This window comes from Hipposideros armiger, unplaced genomic scaffold (genome assembly GCF_001890085.2).
Source record: "Hipposideros armiger isolate ML-2016 unplaced genomic scaffold, ASM189008v1 scaffold_258, whole genome shotgun sequence".
Taxonomy (NCBI): Eukaryota; Metazoa; Chordata; class Mammalia; order Chiroptera; family Hipposideridae; genus Hipposideros; species Hipposideros armiger.
Genome location: NW_017731608.1, coordinates 1,418,779 through 1,442,570, shown reverse-complemented (window position 1 = coordinate 1,442,570; position 23,792 = coordinate 1,418,779). Strand labels below are relative to the sequence as shown.

Sequence of the window (23,792 nt, the reverse complement as noted above, 5' to 3'; positions counted from 1 at the left end):
TAATCATTACTCGTCCGTCGGGAACTGACCCGAGCTAAGGCCAGGGTCCCTTGGCCTAGCAGTCCACGCCTTCTGCGAGGTGGCTCCACCTTCCGGGGCCAGCGCTGCGGCGGGGCTCGGACCTGCCAGCGAGCCGTCGCGTTGCACTGGCTGCGGATTGGCCTCGGCGTGGCGCGGCGTGGACTCGGGCGATTATAGTGGAGCCGCGTCTCCTGACGACCCTGCGCCCGTCCCGCCGGCCGCTCATTGGTCCAGCTCAGGACAAATCACCCCACCCCTCGGCTGGCAAGGGCGCGGCAGAGGCCAACCCGGGTACCCCACCTTCCCGGCCGCGGATTGGCCCGTGTCGGGGCCCGTCGGTCGCACTGGTGTCTGGGAAGGAGAGAAAATGGCGGCGGAGCCGAGAAAGACCGAAATCCAGACTCTTTTCAAGAGGCTTCGCGCAATTCCCACCAACAAGGTGCGTGAGCGGGAGGGGCGCGGGGTCTGGCGCCGGCCGAGAGGGACTCTCCCGGCTCCCCTTGGGCACGAGGGAGGAAGAGGGGCGGACGTGAGCTGTTTTCCTGGGGTGTCAGCACCCGGCCTCGACTCGGGGCCCCTAATCATTGGCTCATCGCCTCTTCCACCCAGGCCTGCTTCGACTGTGGCGCCAAGAATCCGAGTTGGGCCAGCATCACGTACGGTGTTTTCCTCTGCATTGACTGCTCCGGGGTGCACCGCTCCCTGGGCGTCCATCTCAGCTTCATCAGGTGGGGTCTCCATGCGGCTGCTGTGTTTCTACCTGGCCAGGGCTGTGTGCTCAGCAAGGGAGAGTGGCTGCCTCGACATGGACCGTTCTGAATTCGGTGTTCGGAAACCTCCCGGCGGGATCCGGTAGCCTCCCACGGGAGGGAACCGCCTGTGCGGGCCCCTTGCCACACAGGCAGTTCGTCTCCGCGTCTGGGTCAAAACTCCCTCCTTTCCTGGCGGTCAGACTTGACTCTCCGAGCGTTAGTTTCGGAGAAAAGTTAGCAGCGTTGACCTTGTTGTTGCTGATATATTGGTGCTCCTGTGGCCGTCCTTAAGGGGAAAGCCATATCCAAGCTTGAGTGCCTGAGAATTCGACCTCCTTTCGGATCTGGAAAATAATTAGTACCCTTTTGACTAGATGAATGAAGAGCAAAGCTTTCATGGACAGGGTAGAGTGGAGGATATAGGGTGGTGGCTGATTAATGTTTCCTGGGCGCCTACTGCAGCCTGAGGTCAAATGACAGGTATGGTCTGCCAGGGAAGCGCCTCCTGGTATCTGCTGGTGGGTGACACGCAGCCCTTGCACACAGGTCCACAGAGTTGGATTCCAACTGGAACTGGTTCCAGCTGAGGTGTATGCAGGTCGGCGGGAATGCCAATGCGGTAAAGCTCCTTGACCATCCTCCCCCGTCCCTATTTTTCTGCCTGAGCACTAACTTTAGGATGACTTCCTAGCAGGCTGTCTTAGTTTGTGTGTTCAGGGGATTCTCTGGTCTATAGCAACACTGTTCTCCCAACTTGGAAACTGGTGACTGTTCTTCTCAAAGGGACTTCAGATTCAAACTAAACTAGACAGATGTTCTTGGGGGAAGGCCAAGGGAGTTGGGGCCTCCTCAGTCACCCAAGTCTTGTGGGCCTGGATGAAGGATGGGCAGAGCGGATAAGGCATGCTATCTATCCTCAGGTAGGGTTGAGTGAGGGCTGGGCTTTAGTTGATCCTCTCAGAGGATGGGAGGCTGTGTTTCCTGCAGGAATTCCTGAGGAACTTTACCTCTATGAAAAACTGCTGGTATCAATAGAGTGTATCATCCTGTATAAATAATAACTGGGCTTTTTTTGCTGTGGGGAGAATCCCCTGTAGCACACTCTCCTCTCTTTATTCTCCAGACAGCTTTCTTTCGCCAACATGGATGCACTGCCAGTGATGCCAACACCAAATATAATAGCCGAGTTGCCCAGATGTACCGGGAAAAGATCCGGCAGCTGGGGAGTGCGGCCCAGGCTAGGCATGGCACCGATGTAAGTGCCTGGTCCTCAGGGCTCGGGTTGTGGGGTGAGTGACAATATTCAGAGCCGTGTGTTTCAAAAGGGGTGTTTCCTCCCTTCTAGCTTTGGATAGACAATATGAGTAGTGTGCCCAATCACTCTCCGGAGAAGAAGGACTCAGATTTCTTCACGGAACACACCCAAGTGAGTGCCCATAAGGAATATTTCCCAGGATTGTTCCTGACAGGTGGTTTCCTTACCAAAGCCAAGACCTTCTGCGATCACGGGCGTGGATACTATTCGTCTTGGTGTGACACCTCAGACAGGGGATGTCTGAGGCCCCTGCTGAGTAGGCCCAGGTGTTCTTCCTCCCATGAGTAGGGGTGCAATGTGGCTTTCTGTAGGAATGGACCCCTATATGCTGGGGTGGTAGGGAGGAGGAGGAGGAGAAGCTTCTTGAAGGCTCAAGAGGTATTGGAAGCCCCAAATAACTCTTTCTGAATTTTCCCCCTATAAGAAAGGGACTGTGGTTGGGGACAATGAAAGGATTCTCTCCCCAGCAGCCCACCATGGGAGGAGGTTTCCCCTTTACTGGCATTAGGTGCTGAAGCCAGACTCTCAGTTAATCCCTCCCTGCGCCTCTACTTGGTATTTCTAGGATGGTGGCTAAGTCACTTAACCTGTCAAAACCCCCGTCTTCACAACAGAGATGTATCTGCCTTACTGGGTTTGTTGTGATAATTACATGTGTTTATGTGTGAAAAGTTCTTAGGCTTGTGCCTGGCACAAAGTGCCCAGTAGTTGTTGTTATGAAATTAGGGGAATGGGCTCTGGCTCTAAGTAAGTAGCGGAGGGGTGGAGGAGGCTGCCAGTTTCCTTCTTTTCTTCCATAGCGAACAGCGACTATAATTTTACTAATCTCTAGTCTCCTTTCCTCATGGGCTTGGAGTAGGGCCTTGTATCCACAAGGTACTTGTAGGTTCTTGATGCTCTTTGCCAGCCGGAGAGGCTTGTGAAGACTTCTGTGATCTGCCCTCCTTTTCAGCCCCCTGCCTGGAATGCACCAGCCACCAGTCCAGCAGAGACCCAGCAGCCAGCCCCGTCTGCAGAGAACAGTGGACTGGCACGTGAGTTCAGCCCGCATTCCAACCAAGCGCCCTGCTCCTGGCAAAGGACGTGGGGCGGGGAATGGGACATATGGTCAAGAGAATAGGAGTTGGGGCGGGGGGGTGTCTCCTACATCTCTGAGTGGGCTGGGATTCATTTCAACCCCTTGGAGGAAGGCATTTTTATTTTTGCAAGCTGAGGAAAGCCAGTGTCCCCTACTCTTGTCCCATTACTTCCCTTAAGAGGCGGTCACAGGAAGCTTTGAGCCTAACACCTAACTCCCACCATTGTACCCACAGAGCCGGAGCATGGCCCCAACACAGACCTGCTGGGCACCTCACCCAAAGCCTCTCTGGGTCAGTATGACAGCTGGCAGGTGTGAGGCGACTGGGAGAGGGCGGGCCTTGTGGATCATGTGGACTGAGGCCCCAGGACACTGAGCATCTTAACTCCCTGCAGCAGGGACTGGGGTTGAATTCGTGGCTGCAACATTGACTTCAGGGACTTTGGAGTCAAACCCTTTGAATTCATGAACCTGGGTGGGCTGGTGCGCGAGGCCTGAGGTCTGCCTCTGAATGTGGGCTGGGTCTAGCTAAAGTTGAGGGGTAGGCAGCACACAACTGGACACCTCACCCTGGGGTCTGAGGCAGGACTGGCCTGTCTGGTCATTTCATGGGGTAGTGGGGACAGCTCTGAACTGCTCACGGCTGCAGGTAACACTGTCCTTTCTCAGCCAGTCCCTGGCCTTTCAGCTCTTTTCTACTCTTTCCTTAGGGTCCTTCAAACTTGCTTCAGGGTGAACAGTCCATTTGCTGATCTCAGTTTGTTCAGTTGACCCTTGGGGATTGGGGCAGGAAGCCAACAGAATGACTGTCACACTGACCCTATGAGAAGGCTGGCCAGGCTTGGTCTAAGCGAGGCTCTGTAGAGGCCTCTGGGAATTACTTTGGCCTCTGGGCTTGGGAGCTTGATGGAGGCTCTGGGGTGGGCTCCTTGTTAGCCACAAGTCTGTTTCTCTCCAGAGTCCATGTGTCTGTCACCCAAAGGGGCCCTTCCTGCCAGAGGTAACCAATAGCCGCTTGGGGAGCCCTGCCCCTTGCACGCCAGCTCCCTGCTTTAGGAACTGAGGGTGATGTTTGGCATCTGCCCCCTGCCTAGCAGCCTTCGTATTGGTTCAGGGACTCTGTTTGTCTCTGGTGCTTCAGGTCTAGTTCTTGTCTTAATCTGCTGGGAGTCAGTAACTCCCCATATCTTGTCTGTTTTTGGCTTGGACTGTCCCGACACTTGGTTGGAACGGGTGGTGGCAGCTTTGCCTTCCCCTGCCTGAAGCTGTTCTTTTTAGAAGCTCTTGCCAAGGAATTGCATGGTGTGGACTGAGCTGCTGCCTCTGACCTCCCTTTGCCTTCACTCAGGCCCCACCTTCTTTCTCACACAGAATTGAAAACCTCCCTCATTGGCAAGAAGAAACCAGCAGCAGCTAAGAAAGGGGTAGGTGGGCAGAGGCAATGTGGTGGAATGGTTAGGAGCCAGTCAGACTGCCTGGGTTCACCCCTTGACCCTACCGCTTACTGGCTATGATTTTGGCAGCTTCTCGGAACCTTAACCTATGCAAGGGCTGTTAAGATGCTTATCTGCAAGGGGGTTCCTGGGAGGAGTCAGAGATTGTTTGCTTGGAGTGCTTGACACATGGGGGTGGGAGGGTGGGGAGGGTGTCAATATTAGCTGCCCCAAGGCCTCTGCTGGGGTTGTGTGAGCCACCTCATGCCCAGCTCTAGCAGAGCCCCTGTTCTCCCTCTCGACTATGCTGACTGGCTCCTATTTTTGACCCTGAACTTTAAGAAGGAAACCTTTCTAGTGGGTGTAGTTAGAGTACCCATGCCTGGGAGGCGAAGGAGGACATTGTGATTGGCAAGGCCCCCATCACATGCTTCTCCTCCCAGCTGGGTGCCAAGAAAGGCCTAGGGGCCCAGAAGGTGAGCAGCCAGAGCTTCAGCGAGATTGAGCGACAGGCCCAGGTGGCAGAGAAGCTCCGAGAGCAGCAGGTGGCTGATGCCAAGAAGCAGGCCGAGGAGTCCATGTGAGTGTTTGCCAGAGGGGCCCCGGCTCCCGTGGCTGGGTGCTGGCCTCTGACACATTTGTTCCCTCCAAGGGTTGCCTCCATGCGTCTGGCCTACCAGGAGCTCCAGATCGACCGGAAGAAGGAGGAGAAGAAGCTCCAGAATCTGGAAGGGAAGAAGCGAGAGCAGGCGGAGAGGTTGGGCATGGGCTTGGTTTCCCGAAGGTGAGGCTCAGCCCTGGGGCGTGGCGGGGAAACGCTTGTTCTCCGGGGTTCTTCTCAGCAGTTTGGGGTTGTAGGCTTAGTCTTCCTCCGAGGCCAAATAGAGAACTTTGCATATTGTCTTAAAGCGCCTCGTACAGTCCTTGGCACATAGGAGGTGTGTGATGCCTATTTGTTGAATGAATGAATCACAGGATCAGGTGCTCTGTTGGTATGTCCATGAGTCTGAGGTGCTGTTTCTTACTGGGAGTGCTAATGGCACTGTGAGTGGTAGGACAGCTCTTTCTTTTTCAAGACCTCCCTGAGAACTTGCGGGGCTTTTAGCATCCCTGATCCCTGCTCACTAAGTGCCACTAGTGCTGCCAGACACCAACACCCTGAAATGCCCCCAGACATTCAAATGCCCTTTGGTTGAGGGTACCCTTCCTGTTTCAGGACCACTGGCTTTCTGTTGCTGTGGTTTTATTCAACAAAACAAGGGCTGCAAACCAGTCTCTCGTGCATTTTATTTGCTCTACACTAAGTTAACATCTAGAGATTTCAGAAAAACTAGATTTTTGATCTCTTGAAAATCGGAATGTCTGACGTTGCGGGGTCCAGCAATCCTGGCTAGTTAGCTTGTGCTGAGTGGTGGCTACTCCTTTTGAGAGGCATGAGCTCCGCCAGTGGCCTTATTTAGTTACTTGCACACAACAGTCCTGTGCAGAAGGTGGTGTTACCCCTTTTTACAGATGAGAAAACTGAGACTCAGAGCAATTAAGCAACTTGGCTGAAGCCCACAAATCTAGTAATGGGTGCAAACAGGTTTGGAACATAGAACAGTTTGAATCTCAATTCAGTATATTTGGCCATTATGCTCTGCTTCCCTGGAAGAACATAAGGCTGGATATTTCTACTCAATCTTTCAAAACACGTGCAGTTGGACTTAAGTTATTCCCCTTCAGTCTGCGTGCTCCTAGTGTAACCCACAGCTAATCGGAGAAACAAAATCTTAATCTCGAAAAGGACTTTAGGTTTCCTTCCCTTCTGTTTTGGTCACGGGAGTTATTGGGTTAAAGGGTATGAACAAATTTTCAGTTGTTTTTTCTGTAGTGCAAGAGGATATTTAAACCCAGCCCACCCTATTTAAAGCCCTGTTGCAAAATACTCACTCCTGGGGGTCCACCTGCTAAAGCCGTAGGTATTTTTTAATGAAATTAATCCTTAAAATGCGTCTGTGGAGCGTGGCTTGGGAGGAAAGAGGCATCGGCGGTGGGTACTGTCTGCCCAACTCCGTGCCTCTGGTCTCTGGGAACCCAGACAGCAGATCCAGATCTTGGTGCTAAGGCCGGGCTTTGTACTTTGAAATGCTTTCTGTTTTTTCAAAAAGGATGGGATCATGAAGAACTCATCCTTTGATGCCATTAGACTCATTTGCCTGGTTCTGGGGCACTTTTTATCTTTCCTTTTTGTGTGTGTGTACCATCTTGGTGAAGGATGGGGCTCCCAGTGCAGCCAGTCTGTTTGTTGGTAAGGACACAGCACCATCACTGGGTTGGTGCACGTTATTAAAATTATCACAGGCAAACAGTCATTTGTCAGAGAAGCCTTGAGAAAACTGCAAATGTGTAAACAGTTGAGGGTGTGCTCTGCAGTCCTGCAGTTCCGAGCACTCCCTGCTAGATGGTGTCCAGTGAGGGGGAGCGCAGGTTTATGTCAGCAGCTGGCACCGTTTGTTGAGCGGTGACACTGGCGCGCACCACTGCTCTCATGCCTGGCTCTGTTTCCCTATAGCTCCGTCTCCCACTCGGTGCTGTCTGAGATGCAGGTGATCGAGCAGGAAACCCCAGTGAGTGCAAAGTCCTCCCGCTCGCAGCTGGACTTGTTTGACGATGTGGGGACTTTCGCCTCTGGACCCCCAAAGTAAGGCTGTTGTTGGGGTGCAGACTTGGCCACCATGTTCCTCATCAGCCTTCTCTGAGCCACTCTACTGTTTCCCTAGGTACAAGGACAACCCCTTTTCCTTGGGGGAAACTTTTGGTTCCCGCTGGGATACAGATACCACCTGGGGCGTGGACAGGATGGAAGAGAAGGAGCCTGAAGTCACCATTTCAAGCATCCGGCCTATTTCAGAAAGGTGGAGTGGTCTAAGGCAGAACTGTCCAGTAGAACTTCCTATGATGATGCAAGAGTTCTGTATCTGCACTGTCCAGTGTGGTGGCCACTAGGCCTGTGGCTACTGAGCCCTTCAGATGTGGCCAGTGCAACTGAAGAACTGCGTTCTTAATTTAAATAAATTTAGATAGCCACGTGGTTATTGGCCACCGGATTGGACAGTGATCGGGCTTTGGATTAAGCTGTGCTCATGACAGGCCTGGCAGCCTCCTCTTTTGTTCAAGGTCCGTTTATCTGATAGGAGGGGCCTGATGTTATGCTTTAGTCCCGACTTCCCGAGGGTTGTGTGTCTCTGGCCCCCATGTTATTATTTACATATTTTTAAAATGTATTTTCTTAACAGCTTATTCCACCTTAAATCTGGGAAATGTTTAATTGATAAATTACCTGCAAATGATCCCTTTGTAAAATGGGAACATAAGTAATGACTTCACAGGGCCTCTGGAAAGATTAAGTGTAATGAAGCTTGAAAACACCTAGCCCTGTGTCTGCGTATCAGTGCTAGGTAGGAGTGACCATACACCTTTTCATTCACACATTGGGATGTTTCTGAGAGTAAAAAGGGGTACCATAACAATTATGCCGGGAGAGAAAGTATAAATGCAGGCAAACCGAGACGTGGTCACCTTAGTGTTAGGCCAGTTGTAACTAGGAATAGAGTAGCAGTAGTGACATGACATTCTTGACCTTGATGAAGCTATAGAGATTTGGGGCTGCCTAGGGAGGTGACATAAGCTCTCTAGGCCTTGGCTTCAATGTGGAGAAGGCAGGGGCCTCATCCAGGGGAGAGGGCCCTTGGTAAGCACCCCCAGATTTGCCTCTGGTAGTAACGGGACAGTGCTCCTCTCCCCTGATAATAGAGGGAAGGGTCAGAGATGGTGTCCCACTTCTATCCTCAGAGTCACAAACCGGAGGGAAGTGGAAAGCCGGAGCTCAGGCCTTGAGTCCAGCGAAGCACGTCAGAAATTTGCAGGAGCCAAAGCCATCTCATCTGACATGTTCTTTGGGCGGGAGGTAGATGCCGAGGTAAGTGGAGCTGCCCACCCTGAGGCTGGAGGCAGCAGGAAGAAGCAAGGCCTTCCTCCCTGCGCCTGCTCTGGGCTCTAGCACCAGAGTGGCTCGGCCTGTATGAGTTCATGGTCATCAGCCAGAAGACCCCCAGGCCTTGCCTTTTTTTCACCACAGTATGAAGCCAGGTCTCGGCTACAGCAGCTCTCAGGCAGTAATGCCATCAGCTCTTCAGACCTCTTTGGGGACATGGACGGAGCTCATGGAGCAGGTAGGGCCCCAATGGTGTGGTAGGCACCAAGCAAGGCCTGTGAGTAGAGCTGGAGGGCCTGTGACTGGGAAGGGCTCCCTGCAGGGCTCTGGGTCACCCCTTCCTTTGCATTTACAGGTAGCGTATCTCTGGGGAATGTGCTCCCCACAGCTGACATTGCCCAGTTTAAGCAGGGTGTCAAGTCTGTGGCCGGGAAGATGGCTGTGCTGGCCAATGGTGTGATGAATTCTTTGCAGGTGAGGGTGGGGCCGCTTGACCTTGGGTGGGAGGGGCCTAAAGAGTAGTGCTTTGAGGTTGGCCTCCTCCAGGACATCTAGACATTGCTGCTGGGTAGCCCCTGGGCCTGAGAGAGCGAGCATTTTTTCCTGGAGGGGCAGCTTCCTGCCTTTGAGCTTAGTAGCAGGGCTGGGCCTCTCCCTAAGAGGATGCCAAGTCCGCCCTGATTTCCCCGTGTTGTCACCTGTAGTCTTCTCTCTCCCCAGCTTCTGTGAGATCAGCAGGGCTTCCCCCTTGGGACTGGCCCCCTCTTTCCTGGGTCACACTAAACTATAAAACAGTCTCGGCCATAGTGAGATAGGTTCCCCACCCCCGCAGCCCTGCCCTGTACCCAGCCCTGCCAGGTGTGTTGGGGGAGGCTGCACATGCTGGGAAGCGGCTGCAGGTCAGAGATGCTGACTTTGTTTTTTCTCCCCCATCCCAGGATCGCTATGGTTCCTACTGATCAGGCTCCGTGGCTCAGGCTTATGGTTGTGACGGCAGCAAAAACCCCATGATCACCAGGCCAGGGATGCCTGCTTTGTGGAAGCTGGGGAGGAACTGTTACTTATGTGTGTGGTGTGTGAGTGGGTGGCCTTTGAGGGTCTTGAGTGAGGCGGATGGGCGGTACCAGCTCTTGACCTCTGCCTGTAGAGTGAGCCCTTTATTCTTCTCCCCTCACATCCTTTCCTGTGTGCTAGATTATTGTCCTTCCGGTCTGGCCCCCAAAGCTGCTGCTCACTTGTCCTGCCACACTGGGAGTGAGGGGAGGGCATTCCCTCAGGATGGCTTATTCTGGGTCCAGGCTTTCCCTGAGTAGGGAAGGTGAAAGGTGGAAGGCTTTTGGCGGGCTCTAGGATCCTTCCGGGTCATCGGGGGGGTTTGGCCCCATCCTCTGGAACCAGTAGGGAGGTCTGGAAAGTTCTGCTGTAGACTAGCCCCCAGAGGAGGCCCTGGACTTGCTGCTGTTGCTCCAGTGGCCTCTTCTGGGTACCAGGAGGGGGCAGGGGAGGAGAAGGACCTTCGTCTGGGCCTTACTAAGGGTGAGAAACTTGACCTGGTACCTAAAGGTTTAATTTGGGATCAGACTGGAGGCCTGAGTGATGGTCTCCTGTGTCACCCCCTTTACAGTGGTCACTTGGAGGATTACTTTGCCTCCTGAGTGTCTTGGAGTCCTTCCTTACCACCCATGTGGACCCCAGGACCCTCTGTCCCCTCCTGAGACTGTCCTTTCTTCCTTGCTTGGTGGCCCTGGTGGCTCATTGGCCCTTGATGGATGCTGTGAGCATAATGCTGGCCAAGGAAGCAGAGGACGTGAGGGACAGAAGCGGGCTCCCGGGGCTCAGCTTGCCTTCCTCTCCATCAGCCTGGATGGCACCCACAGAGAGCTTGAGGCGCCAACAGAGCCGCAGGCCTTGTGTCCTGGCCACTGGCCATGCACTGTGTCATCCTTGGTGCCATCTTGCCCTGCCGTGCTGGCAGTCAGGACCCACCCCACCCCCTGCGGGTTGAGGTTGGGCTCCCAAGCAACACAGACCACTCTTCCAGCCACCCCCTCCCTCCCAAAGGGACTTGACTTTCTTTCTGGACTGTTTGTATTGAAACATAGTGGTGTCAAATAAAGCCCCGCCGGGGCCCGGGCCCCTGATGGTCTGAGTGAAGTAGTGTCCTCTCTGCATCCTGCCTCCCTGACCGGTGCAGGCCCCTTGCCTCACTCTCTGGGTTCCCACCGATACAGGTAGGGCGTTGGTGCTGAGGCTGAGAGCACTTTCTCCAGGACCTCCAGCTTGTCTCTTCTCTGAAAGCCAAAGGCCCCTGGCTCCGTGGCCCTGTGCTGCCGCGAGGTCCGGTGCAGCCTCGACCTCACCACCCTGTTGCACGCGGAGGAAAGAGCTGGTATTAGTTGGCCCTTTAACTTGTCCGCTGAGCCATGTGTCTGTGGGTAGGCGAGCAACCTCAGCAGCTGTACACCTAATCCCAATGGCAGGCCAGACGGGGGGTGTTTCTTAGTGGAGTTTAATAGTAAAATAAACAAACCTTAATGGGATCCTTTTAAATCCAGGAAAAAAGGATGTGTCTGTATAACCCCTGGCTTGGCAACCGCTTTCCCCTATAGGGGCTCTTGGAACCTCTGCCACCTTAGGGGTCCTTGGGGTAAACACCGATCTGGAAGATGATTAATTAGAAAGGATAGGTGGAGGGAGCCAGGGGGCTCTAATAAGCCAGTGATTTCCAAAGCATGGATCTGGGACTTCCGGCTTGGGAATGGTCTGGAGTGTTCATAATCCAGGTTCTGCCCCATTCCAAGCTGGAGTTTGGTCATTTGCCTTGTAAACAAGTTCTCCAAGTGATTCTGATCCCAGAATTTCCCAGCTGCTTTCTGTCTGCAGGAGGCTGGAGAGGATTGTGTGCCTACAGCTTCGGCTGGACCGGAAGTTCTGGCCCTGGCCTGGCATCACAGGGCTTTGGGGGCCAGTTCCTTAACTATCCGGGGGGCTGGGCTGGGCAGAAATGAGCGCAGGAAAATGTGTGGGCCCAGTGGTGGTGACCCTTGGCTTTGCTTCGGAGGAGGCAGCCTGCTCTGGGTCCATGGGTGGGTTTTACTTAAGGACCCCTGCCCAGTTCAAGGAAGCTGGACACTTGTCCGTGCCTTCAGTTGGCTGGAGGCTTATACTCCGCAGGCCCGTCGTGTTCACACTGCCCTGACGCTGAGCAGGAGCTTGGCAAATGTTTAATGAAGCTCGCTAGAAGGTTCTGCAGTACTGACCCTTTGTGGCCAGGGTCTTTATAAAGTTATGGGGGCTTGGCCTTGAACCCTCTACTTGCTTCCTGAAGGCCCTTTCCGGCTGTGAGCACCTGTCCTTTGAAAGGCTGCTGTCACATGCAGGAGGTAATAAGCCGTCTGTTCATTATCTGAGGCAGGTCTCCAGGCATGGGTGGTCCTCTGGCCCCCACCTCCCAGTCCCCCCAGAAAAATGGACTCAGTACCAAGAACCCAAACTCACCCATTCCCTTTGCCCCCTCCTCAGTCTAGTGGCTTTAGACTCCACTTACCAGACGCAAGGGACTTTATTCATTTCACATTTAACAGGAGACTTGAAGCAGTTTTTGAAAATGAAATGTCCTACTTGCCCACCCTTCATCCTATGACCAGTGGCTATTCCTCCAGCAGAAGGCCACTGTGATCATGTCCTCCCAATACTGGCACCACTGGTATCACCTGAGCATGCAAGGCCCTCCATGGCTATTGATGGTCTTCCCCCTTCCTGGAGTTGCTGTGAGGAGATGAACCTCATGTGGGGACCATCAGCAAAAGGCTAATGCCAAGTTCAATCTGCTGTCAGCTTGGGGTCGGACTAAAGCGCAAAGGCTGACAGGGACAGGGAGAGTAGGCTGTTGGCTTTCTTGGGTCACTGCTTGGGGTTGGCTGGTATCAGAACCCCTGGGGCAGGTCTTAGGCTGGGGCTGTTATTCAGCATTTCACCAGCAGAGGGCAGCATGGCTTGGGCGGGAGAGAAGATTGGGCAGGAGTCCCAAGGGCTGGGTGGGAGCTGGGTACAGGGTGTTGTAGACAGCACCCTTCAGACTCAAGTCTCGGACTCGTCTGTCTCTTCTGTGGAGCCATCACTCTCTGCATCCACTTTGCGGGCATGATGGAGGGATCTCCAGGAAAAGCCAACCCGGTGAGGAGTCCGAGAAGGCAGGCAGCTGGCCTCTGCACTGGCAGTGACTGAGTTGACGAGGCCTGGGATCTGGGCCAGCCTGAAGGAGGGAAGAAGCCCAGAGGGCAGCAAGGTGCTTCCTGTCCAGAGACCAGGACCTCCGCACTGTTGCATTTAGATGAAACCATAGGCTGTATTCCCAAGGGACTCAAAGACAGGGTACCTCGGGCCTCTGCTGGCCCCCAAGCCCTTCCCTGACTGATAAGAGGGTGTTATGGACAAGTGCTGTGTGCCCCATGATGGGGCATTGCCATGGCCCACTGAGTTTGGCGCCCACAAGGGGGCAGCATCTCCCCATTTGACACTTACAGCCGTTCCAGCTCCTCATCCATGGCTGGGTCATGCATCAGGTCCGCTTTGTCAGGCAAAGCTCCTAGGAGATAATTGGGGGCACAGAGCTTGATACGAGGGTCCTTCGGCCAGGCTCCAGTCAGCCAGCCCCATTCCCAGCAGATGCCTCCGTGCCCTCACCTTGATGTCCACACATTCTGCGGACTCGGAGGGCTGACTTAAGACACGGGAAGAGCTCTTAAGAGAACTGCTATGGAGGCAACAGAGTCTCGGGTACTGCTGGGTACGTTCAACAGTTATTACATTTCATAACTCCAATGCGTGCCCTCCCCTACTTGGGGCGGAGACCACAGCTAAGGAGACATCCCCAAACATCAAGGTCACTGCACAAGTGGCAATCCCCTTCCAAGACTGGATGGTGGGCTGTGAGCTGGTGTTGGGGGGTTAGACCTACCTAGAGGCCCCAGGTATTGGGCTGAAGAGGAGTCAGAGACACAGGAAACGGCTCAGGCTAACCACGAAGACCAGATAGTATTGAGATTTGTGCCCCCAAATCAGGGTGATCCCACTTGGAAGATAATGGTAAAAAATGCTGCCTCAGCCCCTCCAGGGAGGGTGCCAGGGGTGAGAAGACGAGCCTGGGTCAGGGGCAGACCAAACTCTCTGGCATGGCCGGAAGCCGCCAGGAGGAGAGCTGTCCCATCTCTGCTCTGCCACAAATCTCAGCTGGTCCCCTCAGCTATAAACTAAGGGAATTCATTCTTTGATATTGGGGAGAGGTGAGGGGAGTGAGTTTTGGATGCTCCCCGGAGCTGTTAACAGTGGGAGGGAAGGTGGAGCTGAAGTTTGCAGATAGAAAGAGGCTCAGCAGCAAACTGCTGAAGGAAAAGCGCTCGCTGGTGGTCAGAGCCTACGGTAGATCCGGCAATTAACAAAGCTGGTCTCGAGAAAGTCTCCGTCTTAAAGTCACCCACCTGGCTCTAGTTCAATTGCCAACTTTTCCAAAGCTTTTTCAGAGGTTGCCTCATGGTCCCTTTTGCTCTGAGTTGGTGGTTTTCAAACTATGTTCCATGGAACCCTCTCATGTTGTGGTGGGGTGCCTTGAGGACTGAAGGAACAGGAAAGCCCCTCTCTACAACTGGCTGCAGCCAGAGTATCTCCAGTTCTTTATTTCATACCCTGGAGACTCAAAGGAGGGCAGAGACCACATGGAGTCTCCCACTCCACCCAGCACTAGTGCTCTGTAAAAGTGGCTGAATGAGTGACTGTCCTTTTTAAAGGCCCTAGCGAAAGCGAGGGCATGCGGTTAGTCCAGGCTGACTCAGATGCTAGTTAGCTTTTGCTTTTCCGCCCCAATGGCTGTGACTGGTGGAAAGGATGGTCAGTTACCTAGGAGTGTGAAATGACACCTAAGCAAATCCCCACCTGCCACCCCCTTGCTCTTGACTCCTTTCTACTCTCTTCAGCCAGTGACCCTGGCTACCCGCCTCGCTGCTGAGGGGTCCCCAGACCTGTGCAAGCCCCAAGGATTGACTCAGAACAACTAGGCTGCCAGGTAGCATCATGCCTGAATGAGCCTCCAGTTAGTCCTGTGGGGGTGTGTGCTCCCCTGAACCCCAGAGCACCCCCGGCAGGCTCTATATCACATATGCTCTAAAGTGTCTAGCCCAGTACTTGGCCTACTGTGGCTGGCATTTACCGGGCGTTACATTTCCTTCCCTGACTCCATTGCCTCAGCTGGCAAAAGGCAGGGGGATGCTGGATGTCTCTTCTTTGAGACTCAGGAACCTGGGATCCCAAGCACACCTGGATACGTTTTGGGGAGAGAGACAAATAAGAACCCTCCAGCTCCACTGGTGGCTCTTCTAAGAGAGCAGTGCACGCGGGAGGGGATTGGGGAGTCAGTGGAGAAGGCCAACCTATGAGAAGCTCCCTACTGCCTCTCCTCCCTTTCATGTTAGTCAGACTTTTTCTTCCCAGCTGGGAAAAAAGTCTCCCCAGACACACCTCTGCCCTGTTTACAAATGGGATTGAGGTCGCTTTGATATATAATCTCCAGAGCCCCTGAGTAAATAGTCCTGTGTCTGCCCAACCTACAGGCCACTCCCCAAAGCAGAACTGGGGATTCTCTGCAGAGGGGCTGGGCACGCCTCTGCCAGTGGAGTGGCTGCTTCATGTTGGGGCAGGGCCTCGGGTGGGGAAGGGTGTCCCTTGCCATGGGAGTGTGACAGGCCTAAGAGGGCAGGTTTGTGTTGTGTGCATTCCCGCTCCCTGGGTCTCAGAGTCTGGCCCTGAGAAGTCAAGACAGAGATGGTGATGCCTCTTCCTCATGGGCACAGTCTGCCAAAAGAGGCCAGCTCCTGCTAGGTTTTGTATTGTGGGGCCAGGAGAGGCTGGCCACAGCTAGCTCTGGCTTACCTAGGGCTTGGTTGATTCCATGATGCTTGGAGAGAGCCATAAGGAATCCATAGAAGGTCAGTCTCTGAACGTTGCTTAGGACCTCTTTGATGAGTGCTGGGGGTGGGCAGCTAGAAGAGAGAAACCATGCCAGATTCAAAGACTAGCAAGGCTGAGTGCCATCTTTTCATCCATACCTTCAGGTTTAGGAGGACGCCCAAATCCAAGGCAAAGGGGCCTGCCTGCCCCGGGGCCCTAAGACCCTGGGGGAGCATGGCAGATGGCCGGGAGCAAGGCCGTGACTGTGGACACAAAGGGCTGGCATGTTCACCAACTGGTGCTTTCCCTGGGAGGGAGGGGAAGGAGGAGAGGAGGAGACGGCAATAGGTGACAGCCTCTTCTTGGAAGAGACCAAAAATGGCTGCTCTGTCCCCAAGGGGACTTTGTGCCACACAGGACAGCTTATCCCTCCCTTTCTGTAGAGTGAATTCCTTGTCCAGTGATTGTTTTTCCTTCTCTCTAAAAAGTCAAGGCCACTCTATCTCTAGGGAAGGAGAAAGGGGCCACGCTGGTCACCTCAGCTGGTCTTGCCCAAATGAAGCAATCTTCCTAAGTGAGCCACCTGGGCAGCCTTTTGGTCAACAGGCTGGTCTTGGGTAAAAGGCACTGTTCTGATTTCTACTCTGACCACCGAGGGCCCTAGAAGCCCTGGACCATGCAGAACATCCTGCTAGAAATCTGTTCCAGGGCCAGCAGCCTCCAATCTCTGGGCACAAGGTGGGGTCTAGTGCCCGCTTCTCACCTGTACTTGTGCCGGTCACACAAGTTCTCCAGGCACTGGTAGAACAGGGACGCCTCGACCCCCTCTGGCATGCTGGCCTCACCCACGGCAGGCCGCTGGCGGTGCTGCCCGCTGGATGACGTCGGCACAATCACCGTGTTGGGGTTCTTGCCTGACAGGAGGTCCTGATAGATGGCAGCCACACTCTCCAGGAACTCTGGGGACCACAGGTGGAGGGGCACAGGTCAGGCAGGGAGGACACACTTTGTCCCTTCACTGTGTCTTCCCTTCTCTGTTAGCTCAGCTCCATGCCAGCACCCGTGCTCCGTGCCTGGTGTCCTTAACCTCATGTTAACACCACACTCAGGAGAGCTGACACCAATGTGTGTTTCAGCTCAAATGTCCCCTCCTCTGGGCAGTTGTTCCTAGACCAGGTGAGATGCCCCCTCACATCCACAGCACCCTGTGCTTCTCTGTAGCACTTACTCAGTGATGACTTTTCTGAGTAATTATTTACTTTGTCTCCTTGCTGGCATGGGAGGTCCTCATACAAAGGCAGGCACCATGTCTTGTCAACCTTCCTGGGGCACCTGGTGGTATTGGGCCTGGCACATAGTAAATGGCTATAAATATTTTTTAAGAGTGAAGGTGTTCATACTGTCACTGGTAAGCCATCTTGTGAGGCCACCCAACTCTGACTCGAGAACGCATGTTGGAATATCAGTGTAGAAGAGAAAGCCTGCAAACTGCTAATTTGTTAAACATTTGAAATCGTTTTCAAATTTTAGTAGCTGAGCCATTGTTAGTAAGCAGTAACTTAAGGCCCACCTGACCGCTGACTGACACGTACCACTGGGCAGTAGTGACTCTCGGGGACCCAACGCTGCTGCCCTGTCCTGGGAGCGCTGTGAGAAGGGGGCCTGGGAGGCAGAAAGGGGACACGGTTCTCTCAAACATGGCTGCTCCTCTAGGGCCCAAGAGCTCCAGTGAAGTGGGAAATCAACTGCCGGGAGCTGCTAAGAGCAGGACATGAGTCCCCAGGCTCCAGGTCCTGCCTGACCAGGCCTTTGGGCTGCCATCAAGAAAAGAGAATGTGGCGCCTGAGTGAGGCCAGGGCTGGCTGGGCCACCAGTTGGCAGGAAGGCCACATCTAGGCTCCAAGGACAGCCTTCTGTTTACTGGAAGAGCCCATTTTAAACAAGTTTGTTTATGGATATAGTCAGCAATTTCTAACCCCGACATTCCATTTGCTGTTGCTGTGTGTGAGCTGCTGTGCATTTGGATTTATTTGTCTATTTTTATTCCACCTGATTCCAGAAGGGGTGTAAGGGCACAGCTGGTGTGGCCTGGGGAGCAGGGTGGGAGTGTGAGATAGGACTGCTGTGTGCTAATTTACAGCTGTGTGGGTGGGAAAATGTGTGCCCACATATGAGTCAAGGCCAAGGAAGGCAGCTCCGATGGCGGTAATACAGCGGTGCCAAGGGGCACTGGCCTGGGTGTGAGTCCTCTGTTCAAGTCTGGGCCCCACCACTTCTTAGCTCTGCAACTTTGGCTACTTGCTCTGTAAGCTTATCTCTTAAAGGACCTATCTCTTAGGGCTGTTGTAAGGATTAAAGTCCTGGGTGCTATGCCTGGCACACAGTATGTTTTCAGGTATTGTTACAACGGTGTGTATTGCTGTTGTTACTGTCGTTATCACTTCAACTGATTTGGGGGCACTGCTGACTGGGCGCACTGTGGTGTTCTGTGTCTTGAAGAGGCTCAGGGAGCAGGCTCCGCAGATTGAATCCTGTGACCTCCAGCCACGAGAGCTAGACATCCAGTTAGTGACCCAGGGTGCAGCACACCACCGAAGGAGGCGCGGGAGAGAAGTGTGTGTGTGCCAGGCACACAGAGGGGATGGGCAACAGGGTACGAGAGGAGATGTGGTCCGACAGGAGCCACGTGGGGTCCTGGAAGACTCTCACCTGAGTAGTAAAACTGGATCTGGAAGGCAAAAAGGAAATCTGAAAAAGACATCAAGCAGTCCATGGCATCATCCATGAGGACAATCCTGAGGAGAAAGAGAGAAAAATGTGTGTGTGTGTGTGTGAGAGAGAGAGAGAGAGAGAGAGAGAGAGAGGGAGAGAGAGGGAGAGAGGGAGAATGTGTGATTGAGCCATTCCTGGGGCTCTAGTCTTCCTTGGGGGCAGCATTGGGAGAGGGCTCCCCTAAACAAGCTCCTCCCAGTCACCTCACTTCTTCTCCATCAGTTGGGCTCTGCAACCAAACTGAGCTGACCACACTACCCAGGGCAGGCTCCCAGTTCAGTCTCTGTGGCACCAGCTAGTGGATGGGGCATGAGGAGGCAAGGAGTGGGGGTGGGCAGCAAGGAGAGGGTGCAATTGTAACGCAGCCAAGGTTTCTTTTCATATTCTGAAGCAGTAAATCCTTTCATCCTGCAGTGAGGACCATTTAGTTCAGAATAAATACAGCTGATCAGAAAAGGCAAGAACAGCCAAGAGGTTTAAAGGGGTCTTGGCAAGTGGTACTGAGACTGAATAAGCTACCAAGGGCCAAAAGAGCTACGGGCACTTTCATCCTGGGACACAGATGGCAGAAAAGGAACAGGGTGCAGAGCTGTTGGGGACTCTGCACTTCAGAAGGCCAAAGAACACACCCCATCTCGCGATGTCGTGGTGACCACTGCCCCTCCTTGCTGTCCACTCTTACAAGTCGACCCCTCCCACTGCGCACCCACCTCGCAGGAAGAAAACCTTGTTGACGACGAAGGGATCAGGCCAAGGCCATATTCACACTCTGCTCAGGCCCTCATCAGAGAGGACAGGAAGGGAAGGGAAAGAGCACTGCTGGGCTCCAGCGTGTGCCAGGCAGGGCGCCAAGCTCATCTACTGAAGGGGAGCTGGGCCCCCAATCTGTTTCTGACTGGGCCTTTATCTTTACTTAAAAAAAGTTTTATTTTGCTCTGTCGTGTATTTTCATAAGTCTCTCTCCGCTTCCCTGTGTCAGAGGGCCCCCAAACTGGGAATTGCGTCAGCTCCTGAGCGAGCCAGCACTGCCCACCTCTGGGGAGGGGGCTTTGGAGAGGATGTAATGTGAGCGGTACCCCTGGAATTCTGCAGGGCAGCTGGCCCTGGTTTCAGATCTCCCTGAAGAGTGAGTGAACGTGGGTCCTACATCTAGTCTTCAGTTGAGCTAATAACAGTAGAAACTACCTACTTCACGACAGGCACTGTGCAAGGAGGGTATTTAACCTACATTAATTAAATATCCCACAACAACCCTACGAGGGGGGGGGTCTTCTTATTATTCCCACTTTACAGGAAGAGACTAAGTCTCAGGGAAGTTAACGTGCTGAGGTCACACAGCTGGTGAGTTCGCTGGACTCCACAGGCCATGGACTTTCCATTAGGTCACACTGCCTCTTTTAAAAAACATTTACAATAATACCTTGGTTTGCGAGCATAATTCATTCCGGGAACAAACTACTCATATTGCAAGACATCGTTCGTTTACCACGTTAAAATGTATTAGAAATGTTTGCTTGTCATGTGGAACACTTGCAAACCACGTTACTTACAATCCAAGGTTTTACTGTATTTCTTAGTTTCTGTGGCTAATTTATCTCTGTTCTTTTCACCTATATCTTAAAGCCTAACTGTCTCTCATGTATCTCTTGGGGAAGAAAAAAACTTGCCCAAACTACCAGGGTTGAACATTAAAATTCTAGCTGGAAAAAATTCAAGGCCCGAGGGTGTGAAGACGCAATACTGCTGATAGCCACAGGAGGGCGTCCTGGTCCCTTCATCAGTGGCTGGTGGGACCAAGAGCTGAGCCACAGGCTAAGCAATCACCCGGATGTCTCATAACCTGAGGAGAACCCAGGCAGGCAAAAAAGGAAGAGAAAGGGCACGAAGCCCCAATTCTATCTGGATGGGATGGGGGGAGACGCCAAAGAGGTAGAGAGAGGGCAGGTGGCGGGGACTGGGGTTGGCTGACCGCCAAACTACAGAGGACACATGAGCTCTCCCAGACTGCTCCGGAGGAAGAGCCACCAGCACCTCAAAGCTCTTCCGTCCCAGCCTCAGCAGAGAAGGAGAAGTCCCCAGAGGAGCGAAGCCAGTGACCGTTCCTTCCTGCCTTACTCCCAGGACAGCTAAGAACTCAGATGGCCTGAAGTTAATTACTAAGGAAGAACGCTAGGCTGAGAACATCCCCAAGCAGGAAACCACGAAGGGGAGCCGAAGCCTTTGAAGATGTTACTTGGCTTCTCTTGTTTATCATCAACCTGGACCCAGTGCTCCCGTTTATAGCAGTTACCTCCACTTACTATTTCCTACTCGACCTATGTGTTCATTTATTTATATTGCAACACAATTCAAATACCGGTCAAATTCACCCTTTAAAAGTATACATTGTTTTTTGAGTATATTCACAAAGTTGTGCAAACACTGTCTAAATCCAGAATTTGTAATTCCGCTAACCAACATGCTCCCGAGACAAGCCCTGCCACACCAGGGCTTCCAAGACAACGGCCATAAACATCATCTTCTCTCAGCCACAGAAAGGACTAGGAGCTGCAAACAGGGCCCGCCCTTCCAGCCTGCAGCGTTCAGGCCAGGGTCACTCTTGACTGAGCCTCAGCGCCCTTTTTAAAAGATGGGCACCTGGGGACGAGCAAGAGCATGGCCAGCAGAGAGCAGGAGACCCACCAGTGCAAGGGTGGCAGTCTCTGTGGAGGAGGGCAGCCCTGTGTGCCCTGGTCTTGACCCCTGCTCCTTGGTGGGCTGACACTTATACCGGTCAGGTGGGACCAGCAGGGGCTTTCGTTCTGAGGGACAGGTGGCTGGGTCCTAGTAGCACATGTGAAAAGGACTGAGGGGTTTTCTTGATTGCAACCAGTGAGACAGGCTGCCAGAAAAGCCAATAGGATCTCCGCTTTCTTTACCAGCAATACCACCCACTACCCTGCTCAGCCAGGAACCTGGGAGTTCTGCTGACATCCTGGAAACTCCCTGGCCCACTCACGTCCATCAATCACCAAGTCCTGTCAGTCCTACCCCTGCCATTTCTCTTGAATCCATCTCCTTCTTTCTACTTCCACAGCCACCATCAGACACTCGCCTCCACCTCTGTTTCCCGGACAACGGGGTGGCCTCCTACCTGGTTCCCGGCAACCACTCTTGCCTCCTTCTAAGTGAGTAGCCACACTGGGCTCAGAAAGATCTTGTTTAAAATGTGAATTTGACCATTTTACAACTCTGTTTAAAGCCCTTCACAGGCTTCCCATTGCCCTTAGACGGGAATCCGCCGTTCTTACCCATGTTCCCCCCTCCGCCTCTCCTCTCCTCTTTAGATTTGTGGGGGCCACAGGCGGCATCTCTCACTCTATTCCAGCCACACGGACCCTTCAGCTCTTCCCAGCGCTCCCTCAGGCTCTTCGGATAAGCCAGACCTTCCACCTATAACGCTCCCCGCCGTCCACGCCCCTCTCCTCACCTACCCGACACGACCTCATTCTTCAGGTTGCGGCCTACACAGCACCTCTCTGGGAAGCCTGCCCTACCCCAGACCAGCTCCTCACACTGTTCATGTCTGTGTTTGCCTCAGGACTGGAAGATCCACCAGGTGACCTGTCTTGTCTCTCTGCTTGTTGCCTGAGTCCAGGCTCCAGCAGGGTACAGGGTACACAGCAGTCACTCAGCAGATATTTGCTGAATAAAGGAATGCACAAGCAAATGAATAAGAGGGGCCAGAGGACCCTTCAATTCTCCTGGCCAGGTGACATCTGGACAGTCCATTTAGGCTCAGAGAACAAGGGCTTAGCGTGGTGGCGAGTCTGCAAACCATGATGTCAGACAAATGACAGCATTTAGACCCTTGAGCTTGGAAGAGAAGACTGAGGAGGAAGTGAGGGCTGCCTCTGAGGAAGATGTCACAGGGATCTCGAGTTTGGCTCTAGAAGACTTTTTCAAGCTGCCCAGCTCTGGGATTGTGGCTGCTTTGTTAAGGAGTGAGTTCCTTGTTGCTGGACATATTCAAGCAGAGGCCTGAAGACCTGTGCTTCTCAAAAGCATGAAAGACCTTCTTCCAGCTCCGACAGAGTGTCATCCCAAGTGTGGACAGAACTAACAGCTTCTCCCTAGTGTTGGTTCTGGTGGGGAAAGAGTTTGCTGTTCAGAGGACTGTGGCAGCAGAAATGTCTGAAAGACTTGTAGAAAAGTGCTTTTAGAAACATCATAGGCTGCGCTGTCCATCTCCAAACTAGTGCTCTGACCCATGAAAATTCTGGGCATCTGGCACTGGGATCTTGGCAGGACTGTGGGAGAAGGCAGGCAGGGGGCTTCCACGTCTGTCTTTGCATTTGGTGACAGACACAACCCAAGGTTGTAGACCTGATAGCCCACAGACAGCTCCTTCACCCTGAACTCAAACTTGTCACCGCCCCAGAGGCCTCAAGAAGGAATCTCTTGGAGACGAGGTCATCCACATGTGCTGTTTTCCAGTTGATGGCAGTTGGCTCAACATCCCTTCCTGCCAGAGGCCTTCTGCTAACGTGCCAGCTGCTTCTGACACCTGGAGGAGCCGGGCCGCCCCTGCTTTGAAGTGGAGCCAATGGGGAGCCGCTGCCAACAAGAGTCTGTACAAATCTACTGGGTCGTGGAGGGATCCTTGCAGGCCACGTCTCTGGGCCAGAGAGAGGGACTCAGGGGGAGAGGGGCAGGCACTCCAGTTCAGGCTGGCTCTGAGCAGAACCATGTGAAGGGTGGGGTCCAGTGCAAGCAATGGAGAAAGAATGGAGAAAGAGCACTTGGCAGGGTCCAAGCTAATCCTAAGGGGGCTGGCCGCTCTCTCCCTCCGTTGCTGATTTCCAACAGCTGGGAGGGGCTGGCTGCTTGGGAGTTAAGTGGGTGCCAAGGAGGCAACAGCTTCCAGTCTGAACCTACTGACTTGCCAACTTCCCATCAGCCCCTACGGGTCAGTATTCCTGGCCTGTGGCACGAGCGGCCCCCATTTTCCTGCCATCCTGGGTTTGCAGTCCTGGGATCAGGTCCAGCTCCACCACTCATGGGCCAAGTTACCTTTTCTCTCCAAGCCTCAGTTTCCTCATCTGTGAAGAAGAGATAATCATAGTTCCTATTTCACAAGATCCTCGTGAAGAGTCAGTATGATGATGTACTGGGTATAATAAGCACCAAAATAACTGTTAGTTGCTATCAATAAGTGTACTCTAGTTGGTTTAAGATGCTGGAAGAGCTCAAAATAGCAAAGAAAATATATGGCTCAAGAGGAAGTCAGTGTTGCCAGCACCCAGCCGGGCAGAGGCTCTCAGGCGGAAGCAAGCTATCCTGTTTCGAGTCCACTTTTGGGGGAAGCCAGCCCTCAGCCAGGGCCAGGAAGAACAGCCACCTTCGATGACTGCACTTCTTCTGGTAGGTCATATGACCGGTGTCCTTTATGGGTGCAGCTGAAGTCCCCAAGTCCATTTGGATTCACAGTGTACCTCTGCAGTCTGTTTTGTTTTTTTTTTTT

At 53.3% G+C, this 23,792-nt stretch overlaps 2 protein-coding genes and 1 long non-coding RNA gene across 6 annotated transcripts in view; 2 read left to right on the top strand and 1 right to left on the bottom strand.

The window, feature by feature from the left end:
- Window positions 1–184: 184 nt before the first annotated feature.
- On the top strand, window positions 185–10,716 carry ARFGAP2 (ARF GTPase activating protein 2). 3 transcript variants are annotated; one of them, XM_019656422.1, is made up of 17 exons: window positions 185–460; window positions 631–749; window positions 1,320–1,392; window positions 1,897–2,028; window positions 2,119–2,199; window positions 3,041–3,122; window positions 3,402–3,458; window positions 4,125–4,166; window positions 4,538–4,590; window positions 5,043–5,179; window positions 5,252–5,383; window positions 7,154–7,282; window positions 7,362–7,496; window positions 8,434–8,560; window positions 8,720–8,813; window positions 8,931–9,049; window positions 9,514–10,716. In XM_019656422.1, exons 1-17 carry the CDS (start codon window positions 389–391, stop codon window positions 9,532–9,534), a joined length of 1,605 nt encoding a protein of 534 aa, XP_019511967.1. In that variant the 5' UTR covers window positions 185–388; the 3' UTR covers window positions 9,535–10,716. The 3 variants fall into 3 exon arrangements, with proteins under 3 accessions (XP_019511967.1, XP_019511968.1, XP_019511969.1); XM_019656423.1 differs by lacking the exon at window positions 4,125–4,166 and having other exon boundaries at window positions 196–460; XM_019656424.1 differs by lacking the exons at window positions 185–460; window positions 1,320–1,392 and having other exon boundaries at window positions 675–749.
- CSTPP1 (centriolar satellite-associated tubulin polyglutamylase complex regulator 1) overlaps window positions 10,650–23,792 on the bottom strand; it is a 180,833-nt gene continuing 167,690 nt past the window's right edge. The window contains exons 5-9 of one of the 2 annotated variants that reach the window (XM_019656428.1): window positions 18,227–18,312; window positions 16,281–16,476; window positions 15,500–15,609; window positions 13,100–13,163; window positions 10,650–10,939 (exon numbers count right to left, since the gene is read on the bottom strand). In XM_019656428.1, coding sequence (XP_019511973.1) covers window positions 10,780–10,939; window positions 13,100–13,163; window positions 15,500–15,609; window positions 16,281–16,476; window positions 18,227–18,312 — 616 coding nt within the window. In that variant the 3' untranslated portion in view covers window positions 10,650–10,779. Of the gene's footprint in view, window positions 10,940–12,118; window positions 12,831–13,099; window positions 13,164–15,499; window positions 15,610–16,280; window positions 16,477–18,226; window positions 18,313–23,792 lie in introns of those variants that run through there. The other variant, XM_019656427.1, reaches the window with a different exon arrangement.
- The window catches only part of LOC109390224 (uncharacterized), a 9,612-nt gene continuing 5,623 nt past the window's right edge, over window positions 19,804–23,792 (top strand). The window contains exons 1-2 of the long non-coding RNA XR_002125523.1: window positions 19,804–21,456; window positions 21,616–23,692. This is a non-coding gene — a long non-coding RNA (uncharacterized LOC109390224). The remainder of the gene's footprint in view (window positions 21,457–21,615; window positions 23,693–23,792) is intronic.

Coding starts and splice junctions, on each gene's coding strand:
- ARFGAP2 (XM_019656422.1), top strand. CDS start 389: ATGGCGGCGGAGCCGAGAAAGACCGAAATCCAGACTCTTTTCAAGAGG. Junction 4,167..4,537: donor AGGGGCCCTTCCTGCCAGAG/GTAACCAATAGC, acceptor TTTCTCACACAG/AATTGAAAACCTCCCTCATT. Junction 5,384..7,153: donor ATGGGCTTGGTTTCCCGAAG/GTGAGGCTCAGC, acceptor GTTTCCCTATAG/CTCCGTCTCCCACTCGGTGC.